Consider the following 17,846-nt stretch of genomic DNA (forward strand, 5'->3'; position numbering starts at 1 on the left):
CCCTGTGTGTTGAACTTCTTCAATCCAGGGACAGAAGGTGGTGGCACCAGAAAATTGGCAGAAGCACTTCAGCATCAGAGCCAAGCGATGGAGAAGTGGGCTTTACAGAGAGTTCAGCGTTGCTATTACAGTGAATTATCATGTATAGCTATGAAGTAGGGAGCTCTGTGGGAGGGACGGTTGGTGTCAGAATTAGTAAAGAATGTTGGAGGGTGAGGTATATCTGACCTCAGCCGCATAGGAATCAACCTTGGGCTGATGCTGATGGTGATTTTCATCTTCACCCTTTGTGAAGTCAGGGCAGGTCGAATAACCCTGCTTCAATGCCATTTTTATAAATTAGTTTACTTATTTTCTAATTGAAGGACATTTAGGTTGTTTCCCATTCCTGGAAACACTGAAGAAAGTGACCATGAACATTTTTGTATTAGCTTTGTATGACTATCTTTTCATTTATCTTGTATGGATAGTGGTGAGTCAGTAGATTGTGTACCAAGTTTAGATTTATTTTTAAGACTCCCAAAATGTTTTTCCAAAATGTACCATTTTGCATTTTACCAGTGATATGTAACAGTTCCAGTTGCTCTACATTCTTGTTAATGTGGTTGAGCAGTGACCATTTCATTTTGGTACAGTGACTCTGTGTATATACATTCCATCTTCTTTGGATGCTTTCTGCATTATTCAATATTTTGTACATGTTGTTGTTATTGTTCAGTGCCCGGAGTTGATTCTGACTCTTGTCAACTCTATAGTGTTTCTAAAGGAGCAGCTGATGAGTTTGAACCTCTGATCTTGTGGTTCAAACTGACTTTGTGGTCCAGTGCTTATCTGACAGTGTCATACCAGGACTCCTATTTTTCCCATGGTGGTGGTGGTGGTTATGTGCCATGGAGTCGGTTCCAAATCATAGTGGCCCTGTACAGGGTTTCCAAGACTATAAATCATAATGGGAACAGAAAGCTTCATCTTTCTCCTGCAGAACAGCTAGTAGTTTCAAACTTCTGACCTTAAAGCCTGAATTTTTTTTCAGTTCTTTCAGCTTAAGAAATGCTGACCATGTTTTTCTCATTCCAGGTCTTTGCACATTTCATTATAAAACAAGACTTTTCCTTTAGAGCTGCCCTTTGAAATTTTCTGTTCATCTTTTACTTTCTCATTTCTTCTATTTGCTTTAGCTTCTCTAAGCCCAAGAGTAAATTCCAGAGTCTCTTTGGCATATGCCTTTGTCTTTTTGTTTCTTTCCTGTCTGTTTAATGATGTATGATGTTCTTGATGTCATTCCACAGCTTTTTTGGTCTTCAGTCATTAGTATCTAATGCATCAAATCTGTTCTTCAGATGATCTTTAAATTCAGTTGGGACATATTCAAGGTCATATTTTGACATCCTGGATTTGGTTTAATTTTTTTTCAGCTTCAGCTTGAATTTGCGTATAAACAATTGATGGTCTGTCCCACAAGCAGTCCCTGGCTTTGTTTTGGTGGAAGATATGGAGCTTTTCCACCATTTCTTCCCACAGATGTATTACATCCCATTTCATTTGTAATAACTGCCAAATGTGTACATTCATACTTCGTTTATTCCATGTTCTGATTATTAATAGTCAATTTGATTCCTGTATATTCCAGCTGATGCAGTCCATATGTGTATTGTTGACTTTTATGTTGTTTAAAAAAAGCATTTGCAATGAATAAATCATTAGTCTTGCAAGATTCTATCATGCCATCTTCAGGATCATTTCTATCACCAAGACCAAGTTTTTCAATTATTGATCCCTCCTCTTTGTTTCCAACCTTGGCATTCCAATCACCAGTAGTTATCAATACATCTTGATTGCATGTTTGATCAATTTCAGACTGAAGAAGTTAGTAGAATTCTTCAATTTCATCCTACCATCTCTAGTGATTGCTGTTTAACTTAAAAGAATAGTGGTCTTCCTTTTAGGCATATGGATATTATCCTATCATGGACAAGATAGATCATGAAATATTCTTTTTGGCAGTGAATGTGATGCTATTCTTCTTGAATTTGTGTTTTCAGGCAGAATAAACTATATGAATGTCAGATTCAAAATGTCCGATAGCAGTCCATTTCAACTCATTTCTGGTGTGGCGCTTTGGATAAGCACAAGACTCTTACCAGCAAGTTTGGTGGTTCAAACCCACCAGTCATTCCTTGGAAACTCTATAGAGGATTGTTATGGGTTGGAACCAACTTGACAACACTTACAACAATGCCTACAATATTGATCTTTAGGCATTCCATTTCATTTTTAACAACTTCCAAATGTGTACTTCATATGTACCATGTTCTGATCATTAGTGGATGTTTGCAGCTGTTTCTTCTTGAGTTGTGCTCCCTCAGCAAATGAAGGTCCTAAAAGCTTTTACTCCATTCACTTCCTCATGGTCAACTCTACTTCGAGGGGGCAGCTCTTCCCCTGTCACATTTTGAGTGCCTTCCTATTGTTCTTTTTTCCAGCCTTGTGGAAATTTATCCTATGCATAGTCCATTTTGAAGACCCAAGGTGGTACATATGGTTTGCATTCAACTACTAACCTAAGGATTAGCAATTCCAACCCACCCAGTGGTGCTGTGGAAGAAAGGTCTGGTGATCTACTGCCATAAAGAATCCAACCAAGAAAACCACAGGCTCTGTTCTGTACCACATAAGGTTGCCACAAATCAGAATATACTTAAAGGCAATAGGTGCCCTTTTTGTTCTGATTAGTTTTGTTTCATAGTTAGCTTGTTATTCAATCACAGATTCAGAAAATCCTTACACAGATTTGTAAGTTTCTAAATTGTCTGTGTAATTTTGTCCTTTCCAGTACTCTTTCGGGACTCCCTAATTCTGATGTTGTCTCTTTAAGTCAGCAAGATCGAAGTTCTCTGCATGCGAATCTCCCTTTCCACACCAGGGTCTAGAAAATGCCTCCAGGTAGGAAGCTGGGTTGCACATAGAGTTCATGACCGACAAGTGTATGTGGAGAATCACAGTTCTGTGCTGTCTTTTTTTCAGTGCCTCAAAACAAAACAGCTCTTTCATATAGTTTGTTCAGTTTTTGAGTTGTTTACAACATGAGGGGAAATCTTGTGTCGTTTACTCAGAGCTGGCCAAAAGTGGAAGTCTGGAATTGAGTTTCTGTTTGCTTTACCAGTTTGTGATTGCATATTTATTTATTTATTTGGTGGAGGGAGAGTCTGTGATATAGTTTCATTCAGGATACTGTTTCTTTGATTAGATTTTCCATTTCTTTTCTTTCCCTCTTCCCCTTTATTCCTCAGCAAAACATTAGCAATAAGACTTGTAAAACAGGAGTGGGACTTCCAGAGAGGACTAGAAGAAAAATATAAACACAGACTACCTACCTTCATCTCCTTTTCAATTTATATCGCAAGGGGTCAGTTTAACTTCAAAGTTGTCTGTTGACTGGTCTGAATTTACAAATATAAAATATTCTATCTTTGCTGAAAAAATCAAACCGCACTCTACCCTTGAAGGTTATTGCAGTAACCCCTGCTACCTTCTAAGAAAAAACACATTTCAAAGTTTATGTTGTATTTACAAAAGTAAATTGCCCAACAATGTTAATTCATATTAATCCTATTTGTCTTTCTCAACTACTGTGTTATTTAAATGAAGCCTTTCATTATATGTTTATTCATGAATCAGATGTGCAGATATATAATTGTTTTTAACTTCTATAACTTTGTTAATATCCCTAACTAACCCCTGACACTCAAGGAAGACAGCAGAAGAACTTTAAGCTGCTACGTCAAGGCTAGTTGTTTCTGGTTTAAAGCTTAATCTAAGAAAACTGCTCACCCATTCAGGATTCTTCCTCTTTCTGTCTCCTTCTCTTTTTTAGGGTAAATCGAGAAATGGGGAGTTCCTGGATAGTGCAAATCATTAACATATTAGGTGCTAAGCAAGACAAGGAGCTCTGGTAGCGTAGTGGTTACGAATCGGGCTGCTAACCTCAAGGTCGGCAGTTCGAAACTACCAGCGGTTCCACAGGAGAAAGATGAGGCTTTCTGCTCCTGTAAAGATTTACAGCCTTGGAAACCCTGTACAGGGTCGCTATGAGTCGGAACCGACTCCACGGTACTTAACAACAACAAGCAAGACTGGAGGCTTGAGTTTTCCCAGAGGTACCTCAGAAAGAAGGACAAGTGACTTACTTCCAAAAAATTCGTCATTGAGATTCCCATGAAACACAGTTCTACTCTGCTACAAATGAGCTCTCCAAGAGTCAGCTGACTAGAAGGCAACTGACACTCTGGAAGTAAAGTCCCTGGTTGGTAAAAACCGTTGACACATGGGGTTGCCAGGAATCAGAACTGACTTGGCAACTTTAAAGATATTTATATAATAGACAGATAGATATGTAGACATATAGAATCTGGAGGTATGGTGTTAGACAGGTTGGAGAGACAGAGACATATAGAATCTGGAAGTATAGTGTTGGATAGATTGCAGATAGATAGATCAACAAACGGACATATAGAATCTGGAAGTATGGTGCTAGGTTGGAGAGGTCAATAGATAGGTAGATAGATAGATAAAGAGATTCAAAGAGACATATAAAATCTGGAAGTATGGTATTAAATAGGTTATGAAGGAGTAGAGAGAGAAGTAGGGAGTTTGTTAGTGTAGTAGTATCATAGAGCCTGAACAAAGTTAGGAGTATAAATGAGAAGCTCAGTTTTAAGCACATTAAACACACTATCTCACAGACATTGGTGACTACATCCCCCAGTTTACCCACTTGCTTGGTTCTAGCATAAGAATTCTTGGATTTGATCTCTTCTACATTCTATCTGTGCAGATCTGCTGCACAAGACCTTTTTAAAGTGTTGAAGAGCAAAGATGTCAGCGTGAGGACTAAGGTGCACCGGACATGGTATTTTCAATAACCTCATATGCATGCGAAAGCTGGACAGTGAATAAGGAAGACCATAGAAGAATTGATGCTTTTGAGTTATGGTGTTGGAGGAGAATACTGAAAGTGCCACGGGCTGCCAAAAGAACCAACAGATCTGTGTTGGAAGAAGTACAGCCAGAGTGCTCCTTGGAGGCCAAGATGGCCAAACTTCATCTCTCATACTTCGGACATACTGTCAGGAGGGACCAGTCGCTGTAGAAGGTTATTATGTTTGGTACAGTGGAGGGTCAGAGAAAAAGAGGAAGACCCCCAACAAGTGGCAGCATCAATGGACTTAAGCATGTCAACACAGTAGTGAGGTTGTTGCAGGATTGGGCAGTGTTTCGTTCTGCTGTACATAAGGTCACTATAGTCGGTACCGACTCGATGGCACCTAATAACAACAACATCCTATCTATAGTTAGTTAACAAATGTGGTTTTGTCACTTCTGTCCTTTTGTACTGAACAATATCAATAAATACTACTTTACCTATTATGCCAGGAAAGCTTTTAAGATTTCATGTCCATGTAATGATTGCACTATTCACAATTACCAGCAATGCTGCAGAAATTCACTTGATTTCACTGAAGTAGACAGTCCATTGCCACCTGGTGGTATTGTAGGTGGTGACAGTCTGATTTCTCCTTTCAGCATTCTCTTGGTTGTTGTTGCTAAGTGCTGTTGAATTGGTTCCAACTCATGGCGACTCTGTATAGGGTTTCCAAGGAGCAGCTATTGGGTTTGAACTTGTCTCCTTTCCAAATGAGATACTTTGCCTTTTTAAAAAGTAAATTTGAAATTTAATATTTAACTTACTATTTTTTTTTAATTAAGCCAGTCTGTATTTTTTATGCATTTAATATATAAGATGTACACCAGCTGCTCCTTGGAAACTCTATATAAGGTGGCTATGATTCGGAATTGACTTGATGGCACTTAATAACAGCAACAATGACAATTATGTATTAACATGGAGACCTAGTGCGGCCCTGTAGGATAACCACTGGACTGCTAACTACAAGGTTGGCAGTTCAAACCAACTGCTCCTCATAAACCCTATACAGGGTCGCTATGAGTTGAAACTGACTCAAGGACACTTAACAACTACAAATATAAACATAACAGTCTTCTTTCAAGTCAAGCTTTTTATTTGAAAAGGTATCAGTTGTGGGGACTGCTTCTCTATAAGTCCATATAGCAGCTTTAATTTTTAACTGTTGTTAGCACTGGACTGTCAGCCACAAGGTCTACAGTTCAAATTCACCTGCCAGCTGCTCCTTGGAAACCTTCTACCTGGTTGCTATGAGTCGGGATGGACTCAGTGGTGCTTAAAACAACAACAAATCTGCACCACACTACATTTAATATATCTAGTTGTTGTTGTTAAGTGCCATCTAGTCAGTTCCATCTCATAGCAACCCTTTATAGGGTTTCTAAGAAGCAGCTGGAAGGTTTGAGCTTCCTGACCTTGTGGTTCAAACTGACCTTGCAGTCCAGTGTTTATCCTACAGTGCCATACCAGGACTTGGATGAAGATTGTAGTTGGAAAATATGGCCTTGTTGATAGAAATGATGCTGGAGACTGCATGATAGAATTTTGAAAGACTAATGACTTTTCATTGCAAGTACCTGTTTTAAACAACATAAAAGATTGCTATGGGTTAAAATCGACTCGACAGCACTTAACAACAACAACAACAACATACATGGACCTCACCAGATGGAGTATACAGAAATCAAAGTGACTACATCTGTGGAAAGAGACCATGGAAAAGCTCCATATCATTAGCCAAAGCAAGGCCAAGGGAAGACTGTGGAGCAGACCATCAATTGTTCATATTCGGACTGTTCATATTCGCAAGTTCAGACTGAAGTTGAAGAAAATTAAAACAAGTCAATGAGAGCCAAAATATGATCTTGAATATGTATCCCACCTGAATTTAGAGATCATCTGAAGAACAGATTTGATACATTAGATACAAAAGACTGAAAGACAAAGAGATGTGGGATGACACCAAGAACATCATACAGGAAGACAAGGAAGAAAAGACCCAAATGGATGTCAGAAGAGACTCTGAAACTGGCTTTTTATTCTAGAGATGATAAAGCAAATGGAAGAAATGAAGAGGCAAAAAAGCCAAACAGAACATTTCAAAAGTCAGCTCTAGAAGATCTGGAGTTAGAAAAGCCAAGGGAAAACCATGCTCAGCATTTCTCTAAAACAATTGAGCAAAAACTTCAAGCATCGACTTGCAATATGAAGGATTGTTTGAGCAAAATATTGAATGGTGCAGAAAGCATCAAAAGCAGATGGAAGGAATACACAGAGTCAGTGTACTAAAAGGAAATGGCCCATATTTAACCATTTCAAGATGCAGCATATGATCAAGAGCCAGTGATACCAAAGGAAGAAGTCCAAGATACACTGAATGCATTGACAGAGAACAAGGCTCTAGGAACTGATGGAATACAAATTGAAATCTTTCAACAAACTGATGCTGCACTAGAGGCATTCACTTATCTATGTTAAGAAATTTGGAAGACAGCTGCCTGGCCAACTGATTGAAAGAAATCCATATTTATGCCCTTTCCAAAGGGAGGGAGGTGACCCAATGGAATGTGGAAATCATTCAACAATATCATAATATCATTTGCAAGTAAAATGCAACAGTACATTGGCAGGGAACTACCAGCGGTTCAAATTGGATTCAGACAAAGATGTGGAACAAGGAATATCATTGCTGACTTCAGATTTATCTTGACTGAAAGCAAAGCATATCAGAAAGACATTGACCTATGCTTTGTTGACTATGCAAAGGCTTTCCACTGTGTGGGTAATGGATAACCTGTGGATAATGAATGTTCCAGAACACTTAATTGTGTTCATGGAGAACCTGTCCAGAGACCAGGAAGCAGTTCGAACAAAACAAGGGGAAACTGATGGTTAAAAGTCAGAAAAATTGTGAGCCAGGGTTGTAGTCTTTCACAATACTTATCCAATCTATATGCTGAGCACATAATCCAAGAAACTGGATTATTTAAAGAATAAGGAAGACCGTAGTTGCTTTTGAGTTGTGGTGTTGGAGAAGAATGTTGAAGGTACTATGGACTTCCAGAAGAACAAACAAACTTGTGTTGGAAGTACACCCAGAAGTCTTCTTAGAAGCTAAGATGGCCAGACTTTGTCTCCCATAATTCAGACATATTATAAGAAGGGACCAGGCCCTGGAGAAGGACATATGCCTTGATAAGTGGAGAGTCAGCAAAAAAAGACGCAGACTCTCCCCCCCCCCAACAAGATGGATGGGCGAATTTCCAGCAGCAATTGTGAGGCTGGCACAGAATTGGGTGATGTTTCTTTCTATTATACATAGGGTCACTATGAGTCAGACCTAACAAAATAAAACTGGTCACCTGCAGTAATCTTCTGGAAGGTCCATGGATTGAGTCATTTCATGAAGGGTTTCAGGTCTGCCAACACATTTGCACGTATTTTCCTTTTTTTAAGAATCAATAGAACATATTCATTGAGAGATATTACTTGAAGACGTGGTGTTCTCCTGTTATTTCCTCTCTCTTTCTAGGGCATTAACGTGTTGTTTCCTTGTGGCTAATGGAAGCAGAGTATACTGCCTCTGGCCATTGTTTCCCATTCTGATGTTTTGTTTATTTCTCCTCACATCTCAGGCAACCTGTAGGGGTCAGGCTTTTTGATTGTATGGATTTGAACTTCGCATCTCTGTTGTGATTAAGTGCTGTTGAGTCGGTTCCAACCCACAGTGACCCTGAATAGGGTTTCTGAAGAGTGGCTGGTGAACTTGAACCACCAATTTTGTGGTTCAAACTAACTTTGTAGTAGTTCAGCACATTAACCCACAGCGCCACACCAGTACTCACATCTGTGTTAGGACACTTTTTAAGAACCAACAATTTTTTTTAGAGCACTATTAACATCACACTCTTCAGAAATCAGTTTCACCAGTTACTGTTGTTGTTAAGTTCGTCTATCCGGTTCTGACTCAGCAGTCTTTGTAAAGCAAAACGCCTCGTCTTTGTCCTGCAGAGCAGCTGGTGGGCTCAAACCACCGACCTTGTGGTTTGCAGTCCAGTGCTTATCATATGGAGCCACTGAGCTCCCCTTTACCAGCTATATTGAGTCACAATAAATGAGGGCGACTGTGTGAGATTCTGAGGAAGCTTTCCCAGCCACAATGATTTGGTTCTCTAGAGAGTCAGAACCAATAGGAGATCTTATACATGTATGGCCCATCTCAAAGGAATTGAATCACAAGATTTTGGAAGTTGGCAAATCCAGGCTGGAAGCTGGCGTGTTAAGCCTGTTTGTTGGTGTAGTTTTTCAGGACAGTTACAACTCTGGCAGGTTGTCTGTCTAACAGTCTTGAGGCAGAATCCTTCTCTTGGGAACTTCAAACCTACTGCTGCCGCTCAGAAACCCTATACAGGGTCTCTATGAGTTGGAACTGACTCAACAGCACTTAACAAGAACAATGATCCGTTTTACATGACCAAATAAGGGGTCTGTTTTAGAATGTTGAAAGGGAAAAGGAACATAATGTTTTGTTCTGAATTGGACTAACTGTGGTGATTGGTTTTTCATTCAGGACTTGGCCTTTCATTATCAAAAGCCCCAAGCAATATAAAAACCTTTCTTTCATGGACGCAATGAACAAGTTTAAATGGACTAAAAAGGAAAGTCTCTCCTTCAACAAGCTTGTCCTTGGCCTGCCAGTGAATGTGAGGTGTTCCAAGACAGACAATGCAGAGTGGTCGGTAAGCCTTGCTTCTGTAAAGCTTTGAGAACCCAGCTGTCCCCATTTCTCCTGATGGCCACAACAGCAAAGCCCCAATGACAGACACATATCCATAAATCTGACCCTTCAGAATATTTTGATATATCTGGTAACTTAGTTGTTTACTAGTTGCCTAAGTTGACTAAAAACTCTTGATTCAGCTCTTTTTGAGAATGAAAGTAGCATTGGAGTAAGGAGCCCTGGTGACGCAATGGCTAAACACTCAGGTGCTGATGGAAAGGTCTGTGGGAGAAAGACCTGGGGAGCTCTCCCTGTAAAGACTGCACCCTAGAGAACCCGATGGAGCCGTTCTGTACCGTCACATGGGAATGCAATCTATCTGAATTGACTCCATCCCACCCAACAGTAACACCAGCAGTGGTGGGGTGAAAGCCGGAATAGGATGGCACAAGAGCTTCCCAAAGCAGCATAGTCTGTTTTTGGTGTTTGCTTCTTTTTCTCCCTCCCTACTGAATCCTGAGCTTTTTGAGCCCCTCATGGTTGACTCCTGGCTCCTAAATCCTTCACTCATTTGTATTGTCTCCTCTTTTATTTTCAGATTCAAGGAATGACAGCGTTGCCTCCAAAGATAGACAAGCCATATAAAGCAGAGCCTCTGGTGTGTGACAAGTCGGCTTCTTCCTCTTTGTACAGACAGGGCCCCCTAGAGGCGCTTGTGTGCTTGGTGGTACTCGGGAGCATACTGAGCGGCAAACACTTGTTACCATAATTCTCTTGTACTTGGAGACGCTGTTTCGGTGATCTGCAGCAGTCATTTAAAGTGCAGGGGAAGGCTGTGTCTACTCTGGGCGTGAAGGCGTGGACATTTCTCTCACATCTGTCTTCCTCAAACACCACCTTTCCCTCATGCTCACCCTTTTTTCCCCTCAGAAATACTTGATGGAAGGTACAGATGGTTCAAACAAAAACCGTCCTGACTTAATGGTCTTTTTACAAAATGGAACAAAGTCAAGTAGAAGTAAAAGAATTCATTTCCTTTCACTTTCCATTTTATTGAAATTGATTTTTTTTTTTTTTTCCCTACTTGGGTGTCTGTATGTTTCACATACTTTGGGTATACTAGCAGAGGGACCAGTCTTTGGAGAAGAACATCATGCTTGGTAAAGTGGAAGACCCCCAACAAGATGAACCGGTACAGTGCCTGCAGCAATGAGTGTGTGGACGGTATAGGAGCAGGCAGTGTTTCTTTTTGTCATGCATCATTTGCTGAGGGTCTGAACCAACTCTACAGCACATAATGGCCACAACATTTCCCTTCTATTCCTAACAGTTATTTTCAACTGACCTTATCTTTTTTTAAAATTTTAACTCTTCATAAAGTGTTAAATTAAGTCAATTTCTTTGTTCACCTGTTCAGTTGCTGCCACGTTCATTTCAACTCAAACAGCCCATCTGACCTACAGGTTTTTCTTGGCTGTAAGCTTTATTGGAATCCTGGTTTGATGTTGTAGGATAAGCACTCCACCACAATGTCAGTTTCAACTGCAAGTGTGGTGGTTCAAACTCACCAGCCACCCCTGAGAAACCCTACACAGGGTCGCTATGGGTCAGAACTAACTTGATGGCATTCATCAACAACACCACCACATTTTTATGGAAGCAGAAAGCTAGGTCTTTCTCCTGAAGAGCTGCTGGTGGGACCCGATCGCCAACCTCTCCTTTAGTGTTTAACCTGTTGTACCACCAAGACCCCAAGGAGCTCTGGTAGCATAGTGGTTACGAATCAGGCTGTGAACTGCAAGGTCAGCAGTTCGAAACTACCAGCTGTTCTGCAGGAGAAAGATGAGGTTTCTGCTCCCGTAAAGATTTACAGCCTTGGAAACCCTGTACAGGGTCGCTATGGGTCGGAAGCAACTCCACGGCACATAACAACAATAACCACCAAGACCCCACATTCCATTGATTTAAATGCTCACTGTTGCTATTTCACTTTTATGTTTTGATTTGACTTGCAAATTCCTTTTAACAAAAATGCTTTCATCTTAAAAATATAAAAGGAAGTGTTCTCCATTCAAGTTTTCTTCCTCTTGTTTTTCTTTGGGTACAATTTCCCTGTAACAAGAGTCCCTCTTCATCATTTAAGGTGATCACGTTCTGCCCTTTTCTGTGAGTGACCCATGGTCCCTTTACCTCAGTGCTTTCTAAGGGCTCATGTCTTCTCTCTCGCTAAGTCTGCTGGGACTAGACTCAAGATCCATAGCCAATCCTAAGTCCTTTTCCTCCCTTACTCAGCACTGCCCTCTGAGTTTTTCCTTGGGCTTGGCCACTACCTGAACAGAAAGAGGCTCTAGAGAACACCTAGATGGCAGAGAAAAGGTAACTGGCCACAAATGATTGCTGTGAGAAGTCCTTTAATCAGGTCCCAGTTCAAAGGTCAGGCAGTGTGAGTTGGCACAGAGAGGTGAGGTCTGTGTGCCACCTCACTGACCATTGTTGGTGTCACACATGCTACATACTGGCTCAATCTGAGTCACAGTTGCTATTGTAGATTTATTTTTATATGAGTTAATAGACTAACTTTTCATAATAAAATTGTCACCAGTTAACAATCTTGTTCCTTTCTTTGGTCTCATTGTTCTGCCAAATCTTGTTCCTAAACTACATATGTTTGGATCGTATTAATAAACAACGTGAAATTAAATTTCTGTGTTGTGTCTTGTACACACCGTGAGAGAAGCAAAGGGTTCAGGTCCTGATATTTCCAGGAAAGTCATTTCAGTGTGTTGCATTTTCTGTCTTGTATTTAAGTTCAGCAAACAATGTCTCTAACAAAAAACATTTCATCTCTTCAATAAACATTATGTTTAGAGTATTTCCTTCTTAATTCTTTGAGTTTATCCATATGAAGAAATGTTTATAACATGTATGAGGCATATTTTATAGTTCAATTTCAATCTTTTTATTTTATAAATGCTATATCATCTCTAAGGAGCTCTGGTAGCATAGTGGTTATGAATTGGGCTGCGAACTGCAAGGTGAGCAGTTTGAAACGACCAGCTGTTCTTTGGAAGAAAGATGAGGCTTTCTGTTCCCGTAAAGATTTATAACCTCGGAAACTCTGTACAGTGTTGCTATGAATTGGAACCAACTCCACGGCACATAACCACCATATCATCTCTGGTAGTGTAGTGAGTATGAGTCAAGCTGTTAACCTGACAGCCATTCCACAGGAGAAAGATGAGGCTTTCTGTTGTCGTAAAGATTTATAGCCTTGGAAACCCTATACAGGGTCGCTATGAGTCGGACGGAACCAACTCCACAGCACAACTACCACCATATTAGTGCTGATGTTTCACTATAGGATAAACTATAGGTTTAAACCCACCTTGGAAACTCCATACAGGGTCATTATGAGTCAGAACCAATTCTACTGCACTTAACAACAACAACATGTCAGCATCTGTGATTTTACTTCAGAATCAGAGGGCCTAGGTTAAAAGATTTCCTTTGGAAATGATGAAAACTTTTAGTTCTTTTCATCACTCTTGGTATGGAGATGAGCATATGGCCTAGGATAGAATAAGCCGTTTTTGGAGTCTGTTTGCATTTGTGTAGTCAGGGTGATGTTTTTCTGGTGGATGTTACAGAGAGCAAAGCTGACATTCTTCTACTCTGGGTTTTCATAAATATGAATAGATTTGGGGAATTGACTCCTTATTTGAAATTAAAATAGATGAACTATTGAAAATTCTATAAAATTCGAATTGCATTCTAAGTTAATTTGCTGTTATGTTAGACATTCTTAAATGGTTCATTCTGTATGGAGGCTTTTTGTCACTGCCCTTGTTCACATCGCCTAGTTCTTAGGCCATCAGACGAGACAACCTGAGACCCCAGGACGGATGGAGTTTCCATGCATGATGGGCCAGGTTTGACCCCTACAAAGACCAGTACTCATTAAAGTCTAGTTGAGATCATTTGTATGATGATTTTCTCTGGAGGGAACCTTGGCAATGATGAAAGTAATTTGGTTCACACAAATACAAGGGGACTTCAGAAAGTCCGTGAAAAATGGGATTTCCCCAAACTTCTTGAAGCCCCCTCATAGACAGTGATCAAGTAATAATACAGTAAAGGGTGAAACTACAAACAGGACTGAGTGCTATAAAGGAAAGGAACATACTACAGGATCCTGAACTAGCATCACATAAAGGCAGAACATTCCATGGGCATCACTGGACCAAGTCAGAAAGAATAATAGCTAGATGAGGAGTCCTGGTGTGGCACTGTGGGTTAATGGGCTGGACTGCAAAGTTGTTTGTACCACAAGATCCGTGGTTCAAGGTCACCAGCCGCTCCTCAGATTATTTCAAATATAGTGCCAGAAGATGAGCCCTGCAGGTTGGAACTCAAAATATGACTGGAGAAGAACCGCCTCTTCAAAGCAGAGTTGACCGTAAAGATGTGAATGAAGTAAAACCTCTGGAACCTTCATTTGCTGATGGGGAACAACTTAAAATGAAGAGAAAGAGCTGTAAACATTCATTAATAATCAGAACTTGGAATGTATGAAGTTTGAACATAGAAAAATTGGAAATTGTCAAAAATGAAATGGAACGCATAAACATCAATACTCTAGGTATTATGAAGCTGAAATGGACTAGTATTGGTGATTTTGAATCTGACAATCCTATAGCTTACTATGCCAGGAATGACAGATTGAAGAGGAGTGGCTTTACGTTCATCATCAAAAAGGACAAATCAAGATATGGCTTGAAGTACAATGCTGCCTGTGATAAGATAATATTCATATGCCTACTGATAACATTAAGGAAGACCTACTAATACCACTAAGGAAGACCAGCTAATATCATTATTCAAATTTATGCACCAACCACTTAAGCCAGTGAAGATGAAATTGAAGAATTCTACTAACTTCTTCAGTATGAAATTGATCAAAAGTGTAATCAAGATGTATTGATAATGACTGTTGATTGGAATGCAAAGGTTGGAAACAAAGAGGAAGGATCAGTATTTGGAAAATATGGCCTTGGTGATAGAAATAATGCTGAGATCAAATGATAGAATTTTGCAAGACCAAATGACATCTTCAGTGCAAATGCCTTTTTTTAAAGAACATAAGAGACATCTATATACATGGACCTCACTAGATGGAATACACATGAATTAACCACATCTGTGGAAAGAGATGGTGGAAAAGCAGCATATCATCAATTTCAAAGCCAGGGTCAGACTGTGGAACAGATCATCAATTACTCATATGACAAATTCAGGCTGAAGTTACAGATAATTGAAACAAGTACAGGAGAGTCAAAACATGACCTTGAACATATCCCACCTGAATTTAGAGATCATCTCAAAACCAGATTTGATGCATTAGACACAGAAGACTGAAGATCAGAAGAGTTGTGGGATGACATCAAGAACACCATACAGGAAGAATACAAAAGGACATTAGGAAGACAAGAAAGAAGGAAAAGACTGAAATGGATATGTCAGAAGAGACGCTGAAGCTTGCTTTCCAGCACAGAGATACTAAAGCAAGTGGAAAAAGAGGAAAAGAGCTGGACAGAAAGTTTCAAAGGTCAGCTCAAGAAGACAAAGTCAAACATTATGAAATGTGCAAATACCTGGAGTTGGAAAATCAAAAGGAAAACATGCTCAGAATTTCGCAAGCTGAGGAAACTGAAAAAAAAATTCAAGCCTCAACTTTCATCATTGAAGGATTCTCTGGGCAAATTTATTGAATGATGCAGAAAGCATCAAAAGAAGATGGACGGAATACACACATTCACTGTACCAAAAAGAAATGGTCTATGTTCAGCCACTTTAAGAGGTAGCATATGATCAAGAGCCAGTGATACTGAAGAAAGAAGTCAAAGGTGCATTGAAGGTATGGGCAAAGAACAAGGCACTGGGAAGTAATGGAATACAAATTAAGTCTTTCAGCTAACGGATGGTACTGGAGACACTCATTCATCTATGTCAAGAAATGTGAAAGACAACTGCCTGGCCAGCTGACTGAAAGAGATCCATATTTGTGACCATTCTAAAGAGAGGTGACCTAACAGAATGCAGAAATCATCAGGCAGTATCATTAATATCACATGCAAGTAAAATCTTGCTAAAGATAATACAAAACGGCTATAATGACAGAGAACTTCTAGAGGTTCAAGCTGGATTTAGAAGAGGACATGGAACGAGGGGTATATCATTGCTGATGTCAGATGAACCTTGGCTGAAACAAGAGAATACCAGAAAGATGTTTACTTTTGCTTTATTTACTATTAAAAGGCTTTTGATTGTGTGGATCATGACAAACTGTGGACAGCATTGCAGAGAATGAGTATTCTGCAACACTTGATTGTGCTCATGAGGAACCTGTACATAGACCAAGAGGCAATTGTTTAAACAGAACAAGGAAACACCATATGATTCTAAATTAGGAAAGATGTGTGACAGAGTTATATTCTTTCATACTTAATCAGTATGTTGAGTAAATAATTCAAAAAGATGGATTATATGAAGAAAAATGTGGCATCAGGATTGGAGGAAGACTCATTAGCAACCTGTGATATGCAGATGATGCAAAATTAATCGCTGAAAGTAAGAGGACATGAAATACTTACTGATGAAGATCAAAGAGCACAGCCTTCAGTATGAGTTGCATATCAATGTAAAGAAAACAAAAATCCTCATCACTGGACCAATAAACAGCATCCATATCAATGGAGAAAAGAGATTGAAGTTGCCAAAGACTTAATTTTTGTTGATCAACCGTCAACACTCATGGAAGTAACAGTCAAGAATGTAAACAATGTGTTGCATTAAGCACAAGACCTCTTTAAGTGTTTAAGAGCAAAGATGTTAGTTTGAAGACTAAGGTGCACCTGACCCAAGCCATGGTATTTTCAATAACCTCACATGCATGCAAGTTGGACAGTGAATAAGAAAAAAAACATAGGAGTTTGGTGCATTTGAGTTTTGGTATTGGAGGAGAGTATTAAAAGTATCATGGTCTCCCAAAAGAACAAACAGATCTGTGTTGTAAGAAATACAGACAGAGTGCTCCTTGGAAGCCAGGATGGCCAGACTTTTGTCTCTCTTATTTTGAGCATGTTATCAGGAGGGACCAGCCCCTGGAGAAGGATGTCCTGTTTGGTAAAGTGACGTGTCAGAGGAAAAGTGGAAGACCCCAATGAGATGGATTTTCACAGTGGTAGCAACAATGCGCTCAGGCTTAGGATTGATTGTGAGGTTGGTGCAGGACCGGACAGTGTTTCCTTCTCTTTGTCCTGGGGTCCCTATGAGTCAGTGCTAACTCGAAGGCACCTAACAACAACCTAACAACTGAAGTCCTGGTGTGGCACTACTGGATAAACACTAGACTACAGGGTTGTTTTGAATCTCAAGGTCCACAGTTCAAACTCACCAGCCACTCCTCAGAAACCCTATACTGGGGCACTGTGAGTCAGAACTCACTTGATGGCACTTATCAGCAACAACAGCTGAATATTAATTTATCATAAGTTGAATTTTGAGTCTCTTTTATTTTTTACCATTAACTTATCTACCAATATCTTCCTATCTTAGTGAAAAATTGTTATAAATTAAAACATCTGACTTCCCATACTTAGAGTAGTATAAATGGTTAAGCTCTGGTCTACTAACCGAAGGTCAGCAGTTCAAACCCACTCAGAGGTGTTTCAGGACAAAAGCCTGATGCTTTGTATGTGAATAATCATAACCTTGAAAACCCTGTGAAGCAGAGTTCTACAAGCAAACATGGAGACTCCATGAGTAGGAATTGATCTGACAGCAACTTTTTATTTGCTTGCTTTTTGTTTTATATTCAAAATTTCTAATTACTTTTCTTCCAAGAAAATCAAACTACCCTCATACATTTATTATTGCAGAAATACACATATTGAACTGTTAACTGAATATGAAATAAACATTGTTTACTGATATTTTGCATCTAGATATGGGTTGTTGTTGTTATTGTTAAGTGCCGTCGAGTCGGTTCCGACCCATAACGACCCTGTACAGGGTTTCCGAGGGTGTAAATCTTTACGGGAGTAGAAAGCCTCATCTTTCTCCCGCGGAGCGGCTGGTAGTTTC

General features: G+C 39.7%; 1 protein-coding gene across 1 annotated transcript in view; it reads left to right on the top strand.

Moving 5' to 3' along the window:
• The window catches only part of MOXD1 (monooxygenase, DBH-like 1), a 153,715-nt gene extending 143,242 nt beyond the window's left edge, over positions 1-10,473 (top strand). Inside the window, exons 11-12 of the mRNA XM_006834723.1 lie at positions 9,555-9,723; positions 10,303-10,473. Coding sequence (XP_006834786.1) covers positions 9,555-9,723; positions 10,303-10,473 — 340 coding nt within the window. The remainder of the gene's footprint in view (positions 1-9,554; positions 9,724-10,302) is intronic.
• The last annotated feature ends 7,373 nt before the right edge of the window (positions 10,474-17,846 follow it).

This window comes from Chrysochloris asiatica, unplaced genomic scaffold, assembly GCF_000296735.1.
Source record: "Chrysochloris asiatica unplaced genomic scaffold, ChrAsi1.0 scaffold00013, whole genome shotgun sequence".
Taxonomy (NCBI): Eukaryota; Metazoa; Chordata; class Mammalia; order Afrosoricida; family Chrysochloridae; genus Chrysochloris; species Chrysochloris asiatica.